The sequence below is a fragment of the Cataglyphis hispanica genome, chromosome 25 (genome assembly GCF_021464435.1).
Source record: "Cataglyphis hispanica isolate Lineage 1 chromosome 25, ULB_Chis1_1.0, whole genome shotgun sequence".
Classification (NCBI taxonomy): domain Eukaryota; kingdom Metazoa; phylum Arthropoda; class Insecta; order Hymenoptera; family Formicidae; genus Cataglyphis; species Cataglyphis hispanica.
Genome location: NC_065978.1, coordinates 33,637 through 52,701, shown reverse-complemented (window position 1 = coordinate 52,701; position 19,065 = coordinate 33,637). Strand labels below are relative to the sequence as shown.

Here is a 19,065-nt window from a genome sequence, read left to right as displayed (position 1 = left end):
CATTATTCGAAACTTGTGCAATATTAAAAACGTATTTATAAAGTCGAGCATATTTTATTTTTATATGGACAGAGAATGTGCGAGATAGATATGTCTAAAGTAACAGATTTAGTAATGGTAATTCAAAAATTTAAAAATTACTTTAATCATGGATGAGTTTGAAATCGTGATGTCCATTGAGAACATAGGTAACACGTTCATCGTTATTAAAATGCAAAAATTAAATTATTTTATCAACATATCTTCATTAAATTACTGTGTGCGTGTAATCTTATTATTCAAATATATAATATTATGATATATATCACACAGATCTGAGATTGACAAATAAAAAGTTAGTAAAGTAATTTAATTACGATTTAATTATAAAATTACTTGTCAGATAATACAGTATACATATATATTATCTATATATTAAATATTTGATGCAACGTGAAATATATATGCTTCTATATAAAAATATTTTTACAATTACTTTTATTTTCATCAGTATTTATAGCAATATATATTATATTCTTGTGAAAATGCTTTGCAAGACTATTATATTTTATATATTGATTTAAATAAGATACTTTCCTAACTCATAATTATATTTACTTTTTAATCAACTTAATTAATAACTTTAATAATTAAAATACTTTATGTAAAATGTAAATAAAATTTTGTGTATTAGAGAATAATATTCATAATATTTTTGACACATGAAATCACAAATAGAATTATCTCCCTGCTTCGAGAGTATAGTTCATAGATTATTTAAAATAGATTTAACAATAAAATAAAAGTTAAATGTATCCTATCAGATAGGATTGAATGGCAATCGCCTCGTATATATTATACATATATTTTATATGTTTTTAGATTAATATCTCTTTTTCGTGGGGACGCCACGATGAATATACGGCCCTGAATCTCTGGCCACTAGTCGCCAGTGATATTTTGGTCCAGCTGGGACAGTGGGATGGGACACGAGATCTCGTATTGCCGACGCGTTCGTACGCTCGCGTGAGCATCCGCGCGAGCAAAGTGATCCGAGGCCCCGAGGTGTTGGAGAATCACGTTGACAGACATATGAGGATTCCAGCGGCGAGATAGGATATGCGTGCCGATTGTATGCGTGCGCGACCGAAAACGCGAGATAATCGCATCAAAATGTGCATCACCTAGTTTCCATTTCCTTTCTTCTTCTTCGTCAAATCGCAACGAATGAATGGTCTAAGATCTAAGGGAAAAAACTCTTAATCTTATACTAGATAAATTGTCAATTTACTTTAAAAGTTTCACACTCTTTTTAATTGTTTATCGTTCAAACCGAAACGAAATATGATGGAAATCCTCGTTTTACTTCTGCAAAACCGATATAATCACATGTAAAGATAATGTGATCTGATTTCAATGTCGGCAAATTTCAACGAAAGTAATCTTTAGAAATAAAAGTATTTCCATTGCGTTAATAACCGTCATCGTTATTTTACACAGATTTATTAATAATGAACAGACACGACAATTTTACGTGAACTTGTTTCTCATAATTGCACGACCGATGACTGCCAACACTTATGATTTAAATTTGTCATAAATTGCACTTTGTGCCAACATCGAAAACTATCGTCGTTTCTTCTCTCAGTGTCGCCTACTCACGGAATTTCTTCTAGATCATTACTACAATATATTATTTCGTATTAAAATATTACAATGTTGATATAATCGATATAATAACATTATAGACTATAAAAAATATTCGATAAAAAAATTAAAATTAGAATATGATAACGAAAGTTATCCAAAATAAATCAAGTTTAAATATATTTAAAACACACATGCGGAAATGAGGTATTAAATATTTTATTCAGAGAGATATTTATATTTTTCGGAGAGATATACGCGAAGACTTTACGGAAGCAAAGATACAAAAAAGGAAGGAAACGGACATGTCTATCGGCGTGGGTGAAAATTGTCCAAGCAAGCGAAGCACGCGAAGACAGACGCTGACCGTGACTGTGCCACGGATGCTAGAAGAGGTTTACCTTATGTAAATAGAGGGGACGATCTTCTGTCATTGCAACATCGGGCCAAGTCGACCGCAGCGTATTTGTCGCGTTTAACCCGCATTTCCAAAATTTTCTCTAATATACTTACATGGCGCACGAAATATTCAAAGATAATTGATTTTCTATACTTTATATGAGAATCTATTTATAATATTTCTCTTACGCTTTTTTATATCTCTATATTTTTTTAATAATATTATTAGAAAGAGAGTGATTTCATATGAAGAAATATATTATGATATATATATATATAGATATATATATATATATATATATATATATATATAGATAAAAAAACGTGATTTATAATTTCTTCATATATAAATTTCTTCATTCTACGATATATATGTATACGATATATATATTGTATCTTTATATATTTCATACGAAATATTTTTACATATATCGCGAAACACGCGCTCGACACTTCGCAGACATAAATAACTACATAAAACACGCAGGACCGTCAAAATACGGCGAGGATGGCGGCAGTAAAAGTAGAAGAGAGCAGTGGGACAACGAGAGAGACGAGGAAAAGGTTGCAGACGTAAAGCGTAAACAGTCGAGGTGCGATTTGACGCGCACTCGGCCGGGGCCGCGTGTACAAGGCGCGCCTTCCGCTTTAAGAATCATCCCGGTGGAAGAGGACGATGGCTGGAATCTGTAAATCTGTCATTGCGGCCGTATTCGTGCGCAGGATATGAACTTCTTGGTCGTCGCACATCACCGCGCCGCGCCACGCCGCGCCGCGACGCTTCCTCAGATCTGGCCGGTTGACTTCTTCAGAGGGACGCGGCAAGACTTTTCGATCTTTCGAAAGTAACATGTGGCGTAACATATAGAGCAGCAATTGCAATATCATATCGAGGCGATACTATCGATATTTATCTATTATCTAAAGAGAGGAATCTCTGCGTAATAGAAATACATAAAGCTACATATACTTAATCTATTATAATTAAACCAAGATTATATGTAAGCTTGAGAAAAATCATCATCATTTATCACATTCTTTCAATTTTATCATATCATATATCTTTATAAGTTCTTAAAATTGATATTCTCTCTTAAAATTTATCTGAAATTAACTGGTTAGTTTTTAATTGTGGCTTTGTTGTATATTTGTTCTTCTGAAGCTTAATATGTGAGACACTCTTGTTTTTTATTTGCTTGTAAGTCACTAGCCTCGACATTTTGTGCTAAGAAAAAAACTGATTACACATTCATGGAAGAATTTGTGATTAAAATTAAGATCGCGAGAATTATGCGCGATTATTCTGTATGTATATATATATATAAAACAACTCACACACAAGATCTTCTTCGAAAATTCAGAGAGCGTTTCGTCATGTCGACGACGTGGAAACTATAAAAGCCCTGCCATAATGTGCACGCACGAATTGTAGGTTCGTGGTAGGTTGCGATGACGGATTCATGGTCCGTAGGATATAGCGCCTTCCTCCAGGAGACGTGGATGCGCGCGTTTCCTCCTTCCTTCTTTTTCCCTCCATCTACCAAGCGATTCATTTGTTGGTCTTTGATCCGCGACCAACGAGCCACCGCCGGAAAATTAGGGAGATTTATTAAGCTCTCTTTCATGCTGCTTCTCATACCCCATCGCTTCTCGTTATACCCGGTTGCGTTCGGTAATTGACAGCACGCGTAGTCTTGATCGATATCGATGAAGGAAGCAGCGATGACAAGGGATGTAAAACTTGCAGGATAAAATAATCCAATTAAGAATTATCCCAATAGTAATAATAATAAAAGAACAAATTTACATAAAATACACAAATTTTAAACGCAATTTTGATGTATTTTATACAATTTTTACTTCCCTTTTATATAATTTTAATGAGAACTAATTTCTTACAGAAAATTTATATATACCTGAAATTAGAATGACTGTATAATATTTATACTTAATATTTTTAATTTAAAATATAACACTATAATATATAATTCAATTCTGTGTTTGTTGCACCTGAAAAATATTTTCGCAATGCAATGAAATAATCCAATAATGGATATCGCAAAATATAACCGATTACGAATTTAAAATTGCTTGATACAAAACAATACAAAAGGCTCTTTAATAATTAGATAAACAATAATCAAAAATAACTGGGCTAACGGAGCAAACAAAGTGTTCTTATAATAAAAATAAATTCGCATACAATTACATGAACATTTAATTATAAATAAATAAGTTAATACATTTCTAAACAGTAAAAATAATACGATTACAAAAAACGGAGAAATAATTAATTCATATGTTGATTAATATGAGTTACAAAAATCATAGAAAATTCAATTACGGTTAAGAAAGCACAATCATTACAAGTACAAGTAAGTAATTTGATTCTTACAAAATAAAATAATAAATAATATAAATTACAAAATAAAACAATAAATTATATAAATTAAAACAATAAAATCAGATAAAAAAGACGGAAATCAATAATATGTCAATTGATGCGAGTAGAAATAAGTCATATGAATTTAAATACACAAATGTTTCTATCCTAGTCTGGACTCTCCTCAGTGTGATATAATATAATATAAAATAAGAAAACGAAATCCAAAATCATGGTCACGGAGTAAAATGTAATATACGAGCCGATTGTTATTGTTGTTAAAAATTTATTGAAACTCTGCAACGGCCTTCCAAAGGATTGCATTTCCATCACAAAGTTGTTCCAAAGACTTGTGGTTAACAATTATGTAACTCATATTAATCAACATACCAATTAATTATTTTTTTTATTTCTCCCTTTTTTGTAATTGTATTATTTTTACTGTTTGTAAATTTATTAACTTATTTATTTATAATTAAATGTTCATGTAATTGTATGCGAATTTATTTTTATTATAAGAATATCTCATTTGCTCCGTTAGCTCAGTTACAGATTATTGCCTGATATAGTTTACATATTAAAAGTTTCTTCAAATATTCTTTAAACAATAGAAAAGAAAGACAAGATTATTAGTAAGTGGTATTTAAAATATATAAACTAATAAAAAAAATATTTTTTAAATTATTATGTAAAAAATTTTGCGATCTAACGATTATTTCTTTAACATACATATATTAATATAATAAAGACTCTCCATACATCCTCTCCATATCATAAAACAATAGAGCGAATATTTCCAATTTCACGATCGGCAATATACGACTAGAAATTGGGTCAGAAAGATGAGGGGAGAGTGTGAAAGATTCCAGAGACATTTTCTTTTTAGAGGTCAGTGGTTACGCCTCTGCAGTAAAGTGGGTTTACAAGGGCTAATAGAAGTTTATGGAAAAAGAAACTTAGTAAAGGAATGCTGCGCATGTTTTTAAGTTCTAGCGCAAATAGAAAACTCGAATATATATTTGCTATTGCTAACAAATTAGTATTAATTGTTCATAATTATCAATCTGCAGTTACATAAACACTCTCTTAATATTTTATTATCAATCCTAATTACATCAATTATTTTTGATTAATTTTAAAATTAATGTGCATTAATTTCATAATTTCAACTTTAATCAAATGCACACAATCAGTTTCTTGATCTACTTTACAATGAATTTCTTGATGATTAAAATTCGATTCTTTCGACGAAAGGCATGTGGACACGTTCCTTTCGAACAACGTTGGTGGTAAAAACTTTTCGCGATGTCTATCTCTTTTTTTTCTTGGCGTTAACCAAGGGGATCTGTTGCCTTTGACTTTGTAAGTATAAACTCAAAAAGGGTGTCACCGTCGGCGATACAGTGTCAGGTGACCTCTCGAGGATTAACTCTGGTTAGCCGCAACACCTACGACGGAGATGAAAAGAATATGCTCGGCAGAGGGGTGAGGGGGAGGGGGGCAGCTTTTTACTACCGGCGCCGTCACGCGCCGCCGATAAGCGCGGCTTCTCTGTGTAGACTGAAAGACTCGCGGTCTTATATTACTCCTAGGGTTAAAGTGTCAAAAGTACAGGGGCGCGCAAGACCTCCCCTTGTGTTGGCAAACAGTGTACAACGCATTCGCGTAAATGTCCTTTCGCAGAATAAGTTAATAAGTTCCATTTTCGCGAACTAAATTAATTTTGTCGAGAAAAAATTTATTTATATATAAATATAGATAAAATATAGATAAAATTCATAATTTTCTAATCTTTTTATTTATAATTTACATTATGTAATGTAAATTATATTGTATTTCTTCCCTTGTACTTGCATATCGAATATCGCGCTAAATTTGAATAAGAAGTGAATGTTCTTCGTTTACTTTGATAAATATTTATTTATATCGTAAGTTAGATATATATATATATATATATATATATATATATATATATATATATATACAAATATACCCAAGCAGAAGGGAAATTTACAATAATAACAAAATGGCATCATAATGACTTTCAAAATTATTGTGATTTTCTATTCAAATAAAATTGTTTGTAAACAAAAAAATGATAAATATTCTTTTGCTAACATAAGTATCTTTTAAGTATTGCGTAAATATATATTGTGCATCGAGAGCCGTCTCGCATTTTCTCCTCTCCCTTTTTCTCTTTTAATAAAAGGTGGAGACAGTTTTGAAAATACAGACGAGTGCAAAACGTTTAACTGAACTGGCTGGGACTGTAGCCACCGACAGTCATTAAGCATACGCTTGTAATATGTTTACACAGCGTTGTTCCCCGCGCAGCCATCAATCACGGTGTACGTCGGTCCACGGATGCTTCAGAGACGCAGTTACTCGAGTTACTTCTCATTTCGCTTCGTCGCCGTCAGCTCGTCATTTCTGACAGTCGCGATATCAAACTTACGGTTTTCGCGATGGTCAGCGAAAATGTATCGGAGTATAATTTAAACTGCTAATTTAAATTGAGTTGTCATGTAAAATAAATATATGATTCTTTCACAAAGAATAAATGTAAAAGAGGAATTTTTTTTAATTTAAGATTTGTTCAGATACAATGGAATTGCGAAGTATTTTATGTATAATGAACGTTAATACGCGCGACACTTTTATATATAAGATATATATAAATTTATTATATATAAGATATATATATATATATATATGTATGTATAAGATATATGTATGCGTATGTGTCGTTGATATATTTTAATTATATAATATCTCCTGTCAAGTTGCAAAAAACAAAAGAGATATAGTTTCACGTCACGATATAGGTATTGTATAAAACTGGTATAAAATATCTGCTAACAATTTCTAATTAAGAATTTAATTAGTCAAAGAAGAAGCGGAAAACTCCACTTGCAAAATAGGATATTAAATTCGCATGCATGTTTTCTAGGAAGAAAGAGAGGTCGGTTCAAAAGAAATAAATTATATTTCGTTATATTCCTTGTGTGTTTATTCCTTGTTTGGCCATAAAAAAGGAATAACCTTCTATTATATAACTAACGAGAGTCTTTAAAAAAGTTGGGGGCACAATGGCACGATACTCGGGCGGCATAATTTATTAAGGCACTTAGTAGCCACGTTACTCTCACGGAGTGTCACGGCGCGTTTACTTTCCCGTCTTGGCTCGAGAACGTTTTAAGCTCGTTTGGCATTTGAGATAGCTAGTATAAATAGACGCACTTTGCTCCTACAAAAGGCACTTACTTGCCCTGGTCTTCCGCGACTTTACGAACGACGTCAATCGGTCGATTCGTTTCTTACGCGCGAATTAATTCGAAGCACTTAGAAAAATTTGTATGAAAATAAATGATGCCAAAATTAATTCACAAATAAAATGTTAATTAACATTGTTCTCATTATGTTTTATAATTTTCTTTGTTAATATTTTTAATTAACCGCATGTTTTAACATATAGAAAAAAAAAAGAAATGTTCGCTTGTACAGACCTTGCACATGAAAGAAAGAGTTTGAGTACAAATGTCTGGATCTATTGTAATTTTATTTATGCAGATCCGTCAGCACTTTGCAAAAATATGTTATGAATATTATCAACGGTGAAGTAATGAATATTATTCACTTAATATTATTGCTTATAATGTAAATATATGAATCACTAGAAAACTTTTATTGCACGTAATTTGAATATATATAGATTCATAATTTATACGTAAAATATTGGTATAATCTTTGGTACAAATTACATTTACTACATTGAGTATTAGCATTTAATAAGGCATCTCTATTAATTATTTTGTATCTTATTTTCAGTTTTAAATAAATTCAAACAGAAAACCGTTGTTATAAATAAAAATATAGGTATATACGTAAATATAATCTTTTAATTTACATGGCTTCGTGTAAAACGATTCTTATGCCTGAAAAAAGAATCAGGACGAGAGTAAAATGTAAAATACTTTGATATTCCAATGTTTTCTTAAGCATAAAGAAGGCACTGATATATAACTTTTTTACGAAAGATCACATTTTTCCGTCTAAAATATAGATGTAAAGGCACCAGCAAACTTCTGCATATAAGAAGATAAAATCGTATTAACAATAACAATTGCCAATTTTCGTGATCTGCAAAAAAGTCTTGAGAGATACACTTAAAACTCCATTTTTTACCTCAAGAACAGATTAAATCTTCAACGATAAGAGATCATACAATGATCGATTATCGCGATCTGTAAGGAAAAGGCACCAGGATACAAGAATATATTTCGTTTCCTCTGTTCCTTAAGCACACACCGAGTTCTTAATCAATCAGTTATCACACGCTCCACGAAAAACATCGATCGAGAAACGAATATGAGAATCCCATTTTAATCTCATCTCTATTTTTCGAACATCAAATCGTCGAAATCGTAGAAATCGATGAGAAATAATAAAATGGTGATATGATGATCAATTATCGCGGTCCATAAAGAGAAGCGCCTGAATGGTGTGAATGCGGTTGCATATGCGGATAATGTACCGCATTGACGTGCGCCGACGGTTGTCCATGATGCGAATAATGCGTCCAGGGACCCGAGGCGCTGGTCGCACCGTAAAACTGATGATGCTCCTGGGAGGTCCCGGTGGTGATACCCACTGGGATCTGCATCGGTGCTGGCATAGCGTTGTAACTGGACGACAGGACGGCAGGACCGGCGACATTTCCGGCCGCTGTGGCCGGTCTCTTGGCCGGACTCTGCATCCCACCGGCTACGGCAACGCTAGCGGACTCGCACTCGTCGGACTCGCAATCCCGGAAGCCCTTGGCGAACGGGTTGCTGGCGATCTTCAGCTGGGTTATACGGTGATTCTGGTATGCGGTCACCGCCGTGAACCTGGTCTCCGGAAAGGAGAATGTCTTGAAGTTCTCCGTGCGAGGATCCGGGGCTGAACCGGGCGGCGAAGGTGCGACCACCACGTGACAGCGTGGCTGGTAACGATGCATCGAGTTCAAGATAATCTGCAACGTGTGAAAGGATCAACGGTCTCAACGTGCGCGGAGAAAACCTGACTCGACTTTATGAGCAACATTAGCGCATTCATTTGCTTTTTTTGGATTTTGTTATTATTCAAATTCTTATTCAAGTTTCACAAATCGTTCTTCTTGAGACAAATGCACTGATAAAAATCGCAGAATATTTGTGAATCATTGATTCGGAGCAAATAGCATTTCAAACTACATTTGTTATGAATTTTTCAGAAAAAGCATATTTAAATTCAATCGTGAAGATAAAAGTTTTTGATATTTATTTAATTTCATTTGATTAACTTCATACATTTGTTATGAATTTTTCAGAAAAAGCATATTTAAACCCAATCGTGAAGATAAACTTTTTAATATTTATTTGATTTCAATTGATTAACTTCATATGCTTTAAAACAAAAAGAGAGAGAGAGAGAATTGATTTAATCATTAAACAAAAAATTTATAAAGCCAAAATATTTTCTCTTTTTTTTCAATTTTGTGACGCTGCAGCATAAGTTGGTGGTAAAAAAAACATAGCATTACAAATATTGTGACAAACATAGAGCAACAAATGTTTTCACAATCGATGGGCACAATTTGGTAAAGTCGTCATCATCATATGAGAAATTGACGAAGAAAAAAAAGGGTCCAAAAGGGAAGAAAAAGAGAAGGAATGAGGACACGTGAAGCTCGAATTCGGTGGAAGGAAGGAGCGCCACAGGGGGGCGGTCGCAATGTTTGACAGCTAGAAGAGAGTCGGTGACTAATTAGTGTAAAAACTAACCCCCGGCCTGCAATCCGACACCCTCGTCCTTTTCTCCGCGCACTCACGCGCATATGCTTCACGATGGCATGTGTGTGTCAATAGGCCCAAATACACACACACACACACACACACACACACAAAGTATATGTACATACACATACCACGCATATTCTACAACGGGAGGAAAAGTGCGTGTGGCCTGAAAATTGAGACGCTGTTTTTATGCTTATCTCTTCGAATTCATATTTTTCACGATTAATTTTTTTCTCTTTAATATTTTTTCGAATTTCAAATAATCCTTTATCATTCGCGATAATTTTTTGTTTATACATCGCGCATTCCACTGCGGGTATTCTACAATTGTTTTTACAACCGGAAATTATTTGGCGTATCTCGAGTAAAAAGTTTTTACTCGAATCGAGTTTTTTTTCAGATGTTAATTTAGATGTGTCATGTTTTTCACAACTTCTTTACATTTTCTTTGCTCCAAATATGTTTACATCGGCCTGAAGTTGTAATTTTGCTTTGGTAAAGTCTATTTGAAATAAAATGGAGTCTATAATATCACCTATGTGCAATGTGTCTATATAAATATGTAGTCCATTGTCTTTAAAATATTAATTGTCCCAAAAACATTATTATTAAAATTTCTAAAATAAACATTTTATTTCTATCAACTTATTGTGTCTATCTTCTGTAAATATGAAATCTAGGGTAATATTTAAAGAGTTTTCTCCAAATATCTGGAAACGCCTCGTGATAGCGAGTATGTCAATTAAGGATGAGCATCAGCGGACATTCCTGACCCGCCTACGGATTTTTTTTATAAAGCCCGGTGTCACATTTTTCGGTGCGCAATTAAAGGAACAAACTGCTCTGTGTGTAAAGCGAGAAAAAGAACAGCCTCTCGCCACGGGTCAGAGGTCTTCCCGCGAAAGAAAAGGGCAACATACATTCTTGAGAGAAACGCGAGCGGAGAGCCTGAGTATAAGTTTCCTCCTTTTCTGTCCCGGAGGATGTTTCGAGTGTCGAAAAATAAATCACATCTCAAGAATATGTCGACTTTTATGATTGTATGCTATACAGATTGCGATGTGAATATATCTATAGACCGATCCGTAGTACAATCGGGAAAGAAAATTCTTTATAAAAAAAAAATCTGATCAACAATAAAAAAAAAAAAAAATTTAATTATGTCGATAAATTCATTTCTAATTAAATTAAAAAAGAAATTAGTAATATTTTTTTCCTACCTTAAGCTTATATAATACTATTTCACAGATACATATATTTATGTCAATAGAGTGCAACCATCAAAATATAAATAAAGATAATATAATATTATATATCTTTATGAATGATATAATAAATTTCCTGCTCGCCGCCATAACTTGAATTATTTCTATTCATTTCCGAGATAGAAGCTCGCTTATCCTTGGACATAAATCATCTCCTTCATTGTTTAGAAACGGCGAAACGATAATCAGTCGCAAAGAAATCACGCGTAGCATAATAAACGAGTACCTGACCTCCTTCGCGATCAACATACGTGCACGATGTCGGCATGTCGCGCATGTCCTTTCGTTCATCGGTATGCCGAGACATCGCAACACTGAGCCCCCGTTTCGCGATCGCGTTCGCGGTCGGCTTGATGGATTTGGCACGAATGCCGTCGTGAAGAATTATTTTGAGCACCGTAAGCACCGCCGCAGGTGTATCGCACGCCGCACGATCGAGAGAATCGAAGCGAAACCTACGACACTTGAAATGTTCTCGAAAATCTTGAAAATTGATTATGAAATCTTGAAAATCTTGTATTAACATAGGGGAGAAAAGGTTCTCTCTTATAAAAATCGCTATATAAAAGAAGTAGAGAAAAGAAACGAGAGACTAATAAAGCCAGAAGATAGGTCGATATGTAAACATTTATATACGTCGCTAATAACTGTTTCGATAAGGATTTGATAAGAATTGTCAAATGGTAGATCGCAAGAGAGTATCAGAAGTTTCGATCCACAAAGAAAATTCCATATGAAAATGTATCAATATATATTAATGTAAAAAAAGATAAATTATTATTAAAAAAGAAGCGATTAAATTATTAAAATAAACTGATCTATAGCTCTAGACTGGATCTTATCAGAATATTCCAAACACATTTTAATTTCGAAATCTCTTATTTCAAATTTGTTGATTCTTGTTATCTTTAGGATAGAAATTATTCACATTAATTTTAATTCTCATTATTATATATATTGCAGCAAAATAATCATAAGAAGTAGGTTTTATTTTACGTCACGTAAGCATTACGCTTTTACGAGCGATTTCGCAATCGATTTCGAATCAAGATTGACATTGTGCGACCAAAAAATGAATAAATATGCTGATCGCTGCTAATTCTTTCTCGAGGTACACTGAACGTTACACAAAATTTACGCCTCTTTCCCAGAGCCTCTACAGCGTATTGTTTATATTATATCTGTTTACATTACTCTTTATATACACACGATACTTTCGGTTCTACTCGTGGCGACAAGAAGGCGAGATTAATATGTTGCAGACAGGACATCACGAGTCTGCCAAATATACTATTAACCCTTAAAAGTGCATAATTATTACACGCACAATCTCTCATGAATAATTCTTTTGTTTCTGAAAAGCTTACATTACAAATAATTCGATAAAAAACGAAAGCTTATAATACAAGAAACTAGTTGAAACTTTTTAAAGGGATAAAGTATATTTAATGGAATTTTGGCGGATATGAAATTGTTTTTAGAAATCTCTTTTATTTTTTTATGTACATGTAATATTTCGTATCATCGACGTATTTCATACGATAAAATAGAACTGTAAAGTGTGTTTAAATCGTCCTTAATCACGCTCACAATCAGTTATAAAACTGATTATTTTAAGATAACCGGCACGTGTGACGCGTATTATTCCTCGGTAAGAAAGAAGCATGATCGGCGAGATACGCCCGGTTAATCTACGACTGGCATCTTTTAAACAGCAAACAATCCTTGTGAAAATGCCGCGTCGCGCTCTTTCTCCTCGTAATTTCTCTCGTGAGCGACAGGCTCGTATCTCAGGTCAATTAAGACGAACTCGTCCGTAAACGACAAACACGTGGAAACTCTCGCGTCTCTCATTCTACTTTATTACGTAGATGCGCTTTACGAAAGGGCTGATTGAAAAATTCGAGAAAAGTTACGCCGTGATAAAATCATGTAACGGCGAATGAATTTTGCCTTTTATCTATATATATTATGCAATTTATTTATTGGCAAATGTATCTTTAAGCTTTTATCTCACGAATGATTGTTACTTGATATTATTAAAGATATTATTATCAATTTTAAATTAATCGTTTAAATATTTTATTCCTTTTTTGTAAATAAATGTGTAAGATGGTATTGTTTCAGAAAAATTCTGTAACATTTTAGATAAAATTTAATAGAAAAGAAAAATATATATAAGAAATATAATTAAAAAAATTTAGATAGAAGAATGCTAGGTAAGATTAAAAGACATTTGTCAAGTCATTTGTTACTAAAACGTTTCTATTTTAATATATAACGCGTTTTTTTATATCATAGTGAATGAAAAAGATAACATAAAAGCGATATAATTCCAAACACTCTTTGTAATGCATTATTATTTTATGCTATTGTATATTTTATTACATTTTATGAAACGGCCGATTGAAAAATTTAAGGAAAGTTACGCCGCGATAAAATCATGTAACGGCAAGCGAATTTTACGACTTACTGGATTGGCAAATGTATTTTTAGGCTTCTATCTGACAAATGCTTGACACTTGATATTATAAAAGGATTAATTTTAAATTAATCGTTTAAATATTTTATTCCTTTCTTGTAAATGAATGTGTGAGATGGTATTAGTTATTTGAGAAAAATTCTGTAACATATTAGATAAAATCTAAGACATATAGTTCCAAACACTGTTCGTAATGCATTATTATTTTACTTTTATCGTAAATAATTCGAAAGCAACGAAAAATTAACTCACATGTCCGTTATCGTCCAGTTGATTGTTCGTCAGTTTTAATTTGTCGAAGGAAATTGGCTGTTTCATCCAGTGAGCGCCACTCGCAGGACTGTCGGGATGCACGTGAATCCTGGGGGGTGATACAGGATCAGCACGACCCGCGACAACCCAGGCGCTGCTGTGGAACGCATATCGGTATCTCTTATCGTCGCACGGAACGAAATCCATCACCATCAAATACTCCGTGTTGGGATCCAAGCCGAACAATCGACACTGTCGATCATCAAAATGTTCGTCATTTGTCATACGCACTTTTTTTTCATTTTGCGCGAAATATTCTTAATGAAGTTGATAAACTCGCAATCGATGTCACAATATTTTATATTAAGAAAATGTCCAAGAATGAAACTTTTTCCCACTTTTCAACTTTTCCTCTTAGCTTTATATATATATATATGTATATATATATATATATATATATATATATATATATATATATATATATCGACGTGATTTGATTTTAAAAAGATATTTCGTTATTTTTGACACAAATTTGAAGAAAATAATAATTCTTTATGAAAGATAATGTGAAATAAAATTTGTTCGACAAGATTTTAATTTTAAGAAAATTGATATTGAAAGTTTATTAATTCCAAATAATTGAAATAATTGAATAATTTTTAATTACATGATCTAACAACTAATAAATCATAACAGCGGCTGCCAAATCATAAATATAAATAAAATTATATTTAAAAAAAGATAAAACATGATTATTAAATTATCGAGAGAATGAGCGCTATTTATAAAATATTCGAATTATTTTTAATCTTTCTCAAATATTGTATTTTTATACATATTCCGATAATAACTATTTTATTAATAATTAATCTCTTTCAGGTTGATAATAGTTTGCATTTTTCATGGACATCGTCACTTCGGCATTTTGTTTTTAGAGTTTCAAACAACTATATTTATGATCTTTACCTGAAATGTGGGGAACATTCTTCGTCCCGCTTTCGTGACGATCATCTCGGTACCCAGCTGGTGAAATTCCTCCCATAGCGGTTTCGCCTCCAAGGCTGCACCGGCGCCAAGTAGCGCCGGATGAAGCGGCCGTTTCGCACCTAATTCCTCGGCGGAGGACGTACCGTCGTCACTCGGATGATCACCGTGGTGACGATTATTATTATTGCTGTCATTGCGGGATTCTGTGGCTGACGGAGAGATCGGATTCGCCACATGGACCGGCAAAGTGACTTTCATCGGATTTGGACTGCGCGATCGCTTCACTCTTCCGGCGCTCTGCAAACAGGCTGAAACGGCAACAAAAAACAATTAGCGCAAGTATAATTATATATATATTTGCTCAAACGAAAAATTACTTTACGTTTTATTTATGTTGTTCCTCATTAAGCGTATTTTCTTTTAATTGATTTTAATTGGATTTTTTTTTGCAAATTTTTAGACGACTTTTCCTTAGCAAAAATGTCGAGATAATTTTCCTATTTTCAATATTTTATTTTATTAAATATATATTTTTCGCAGTAATCTCAATTTTATTAAAATTCTCTTTTTCTTTCTATTACAAGTTAAGTCTTTCTATTACTAGTTAAAATAAAATAAAGATATACGCGATTTCATTATCTATGTTATCTTTGTTTCTTTGAAAACTTTGTTAGTTTTCAAAAAGTCTTTTATTTTCAATCACTTTTAACTCAAAAGCTATGGATGCCTAGATATTATTATAAAGAAAAAACTCAATTCAAAATTGACTGAAAAATCCGTAGTTCAAAGAGAATGCGCTAATTGTTAATGAGAGATGCTTTCTATAAATATAATTTTATACATATCCTATATATATGAATTAAGCTGCATATGAAAAAATTAATGGAAAACAAAATTGATTAAAAAATTTACGAGTTTAAATTTATCCAAAATATGTTGCATATTTAGCAAATTGTCTGCCAAGTCAATCTTATAAAAATTTCCTTTGAAACTGCAGTTGAGTTTTTTTTGCGGTTTACTTTATTTTAATTATATGATTCAAATTATTAAATTTTTATACAACGTCATTAAAATATATTAAGTATCAAACTTTCAATATTAATAGTTTAAGTTTTTTTTCTAATGTGATATTTGATAATATTAAAAAGCTCAATGAGCTTGCAAAAACGCCTTCTCCTATTTCATTCCAACATTCTATCATCAAGAATGATAACGTGGATCACAACTGTTTTTTCTTTATTCACTGACACTTCTTTTTTTCCCTCTCTTTTAAAATAACTCAAGAAAATGTCATTTCTCGCACACTGCTCGTGATACATTAATTTACGTCATTTTTTTAAATTATACAAACTTGAAATTTGAAGGACGGTCAACGATATATCAGAATCAACCAAGACATTTCCTTTGTCCTCCAAGAAAGAACTGACGAATTCTATGCACCGCAGAATGCAATGAAAAAACTTGGAAAGCTCAATGTGCAAACTAAAGAAAAGCAGTCGTGAGAAATGCGTCGCCGTTTTAATGCACTCACTGCATAATTTCGATGCATAAATGTAACGATATCCAGATTTTCTGCAAATTACTCTGTATGCATAGTAACATGATTATATGAAAATACATGAATATATTATTATGAATAAAGAAAAAATTATATAGAGAATTCTATACAATTTAAATAAAATAACACAAAAAAATATTTTTCGTATAGTGTGAATAATCATGATAAAATAGCATAATTTTAAAAAAGTATCTCTATCTCAAAACAAGATAAATATTAAACAAGATAAATATTATGATATTTAATTAAGAAGTTCTCTCTCTTTCTCCATACGTTTTTGAAATATAAGTACCAAACTATACATGGTTTACTAAAAGTTGATTAAAATTTCAAGGAAACTAATCGCGTTGAAATGGCTTTGACAATATACAACATAAACATACAAACACAAAAAGATAATTATTTATGTTGTGTATGATTTACCTTCCATTTGTTGCATTGGCGACGGAATAGCAGGCAGATGCGGATGCTGATGATGGTGATGATGATGATGATGATGCGTCTGCCATTGCTGGTAACAGCAATCAGCGGCGATTTCGCGTCGTTGCTCGTGTTGCGGTTGCATTCTCGTCGACAATATCGGTATCGGTTATTACTATACCAATTATCGCGACAAGGGAGACGCATAATCCACGCGTCGATTCGTAATCCATGTGATTAAATTTTCGATTTGTTTTGCACTGCAATCACAATTCGTCGACATTTCGAACTTAATTAAAGATTTAATGCAGAAAAACAACACTTTGCGCACTAGCGAATTATTTCTATCGTCGTCATCATCAATTCCTCAATAAATTTTCATTCAAAGATACACACGTGATATTTCCTTGAGAAAACGCGCACTCTGAAAATTATCATTGCTGAATAATTATATTTTAATCGCGCGCACTGATGGCAATCGATCCATTAATTATCACTATCTTAATTCGAGTTTTATAAGATAACGTTTTTGTCGGGAAAATTTCTAGCCGTCCCCCTCTCACTTTCTCTCTCTCTCTCTTTCTCCTCATTAATGTCGTCGACAACGTAACGCAAAACGAGCGGTTTCTTCAGCATCTCTCGCGACTACCCATTGAAAGAAGATCCGACCGTGGTTTCAGCGGCGTCCCGATTCTGACCGAGTACCCGACGAGCTCCGACATCGTCGAGAGGCTGCTCTCTGCCGTCAACAGGACTTGTCCTCACCTCGGTGTCCGGACGCTGACAAGGACGCTCAAAGCCGCGCGGGTCCCGGATGAATCAGAAAGAACTCTTCCGAGGCTACTACCCCGCGACTTATCATCGAGACATCATTCTCTCTCAAAGAAAAAATATTCCCTCTCTCTCTCTCTTTCTTTCTCGTATCTCTCGGTTTCTCTCTAGGAGATTCGTTCTGAGGAAGAAAGACGGAGAAAGAGAAAGAGTGAGCGACGTAGGGAGGCACGCGGAAGAAAGGAGGGCTTTTCTGAGGAGCCTCCTACACGAGCACCCACGCTGGCCGGCGATGGGATGCTGCATGTATCCTCTGTCTTCTACTTTGATGTCGGAAGGCGGAGTCTTGGTGAGCCAGAAATGTTAGGGGTAGGTGCAATGTACTCAGGAATGGATCTTTTCATCTTGCCGCCCGGGAATACATTCGTCAATCCTACGATGTAAGGTATTTCACATACAAAATGATTCATTATGTGCATGATGCAATCGCGAAAAAAGACTCTATATAAAAAGATAAGTCAAAAACGCTAAGTTTCGATATTTAAAAATTCAATTCTTGAAATCTTTACGAAGTTAATAATATTAAAGCTTGAATAATTTTCAATTAAAAATTTGTTAAATTATCAAAGTATTAATTATTTATAAGGAAAATAAATTATATTATAAAATATATTATTATATGGAATAGAGAGAGAGAGAGAGAGAGAGGAGATACAAGGACTAAATTAAGATTTCAAATCTTTCAATTCAATGCAGGTTTTTCTTTCATAGAGTTATTTAATAATATAATTGTATTATACGTACAGTATATATATATATATATATATATATATATATATATATATATATATATATATATAGTGCCGAATGGAGTATAATTATGCTAGAACTTCGCTTAGGTTCAGTATACTTACACATTTTTCATTCTGACATTCACAAAATTCTCAAACTTCGTTAATATTTATATTATAATATTAATATTCGATATATTCGACAAAGTCATATTATACACTATTCGAAGATGTAAGACTTCTTAATGCATGCGTATATACGGGATGGCTTTTTCTCTTCATCGTAAAATTCTTTTAAGACTGACCGTTAAC

General features: G+C 33.0%; 1 protein-coding gene across 1 annotated transcript; it reads right to left on the bottom strand.

Annotated features, from left to right (window-relative positions):
- Positions 1 to 7,413: 7,413 nt before the first annotated feature.
- Positions 7,414 to 18,062, bottom strand: LOC126858521 (T-box transcription factor TBX10-like). The gene is made up of 4 exons (XM_050608924.1): positions 17,195 to 18,062; positions 15,193 to 15,521; positions 14,227 to 14,478; positions 7,414 to 9,422 (listed from the first exon to the last, which is right to left on the bottom strand). Exons 1-4 carry the CDS (start codon positions 17,334 to 17,336, stop codon positions 8,877 to 8,879), a joined length of 1,269 nt encoding a protein of 422 aa, XP_050464881.1. The 5' UTR covers positions 17,337 to 18,062; the 3' UTR covers positions 7,414 to 8,876.
- Between the last annotated feature and the right edge of the window lie 1,003 nt (positions 18,063 to 19,065).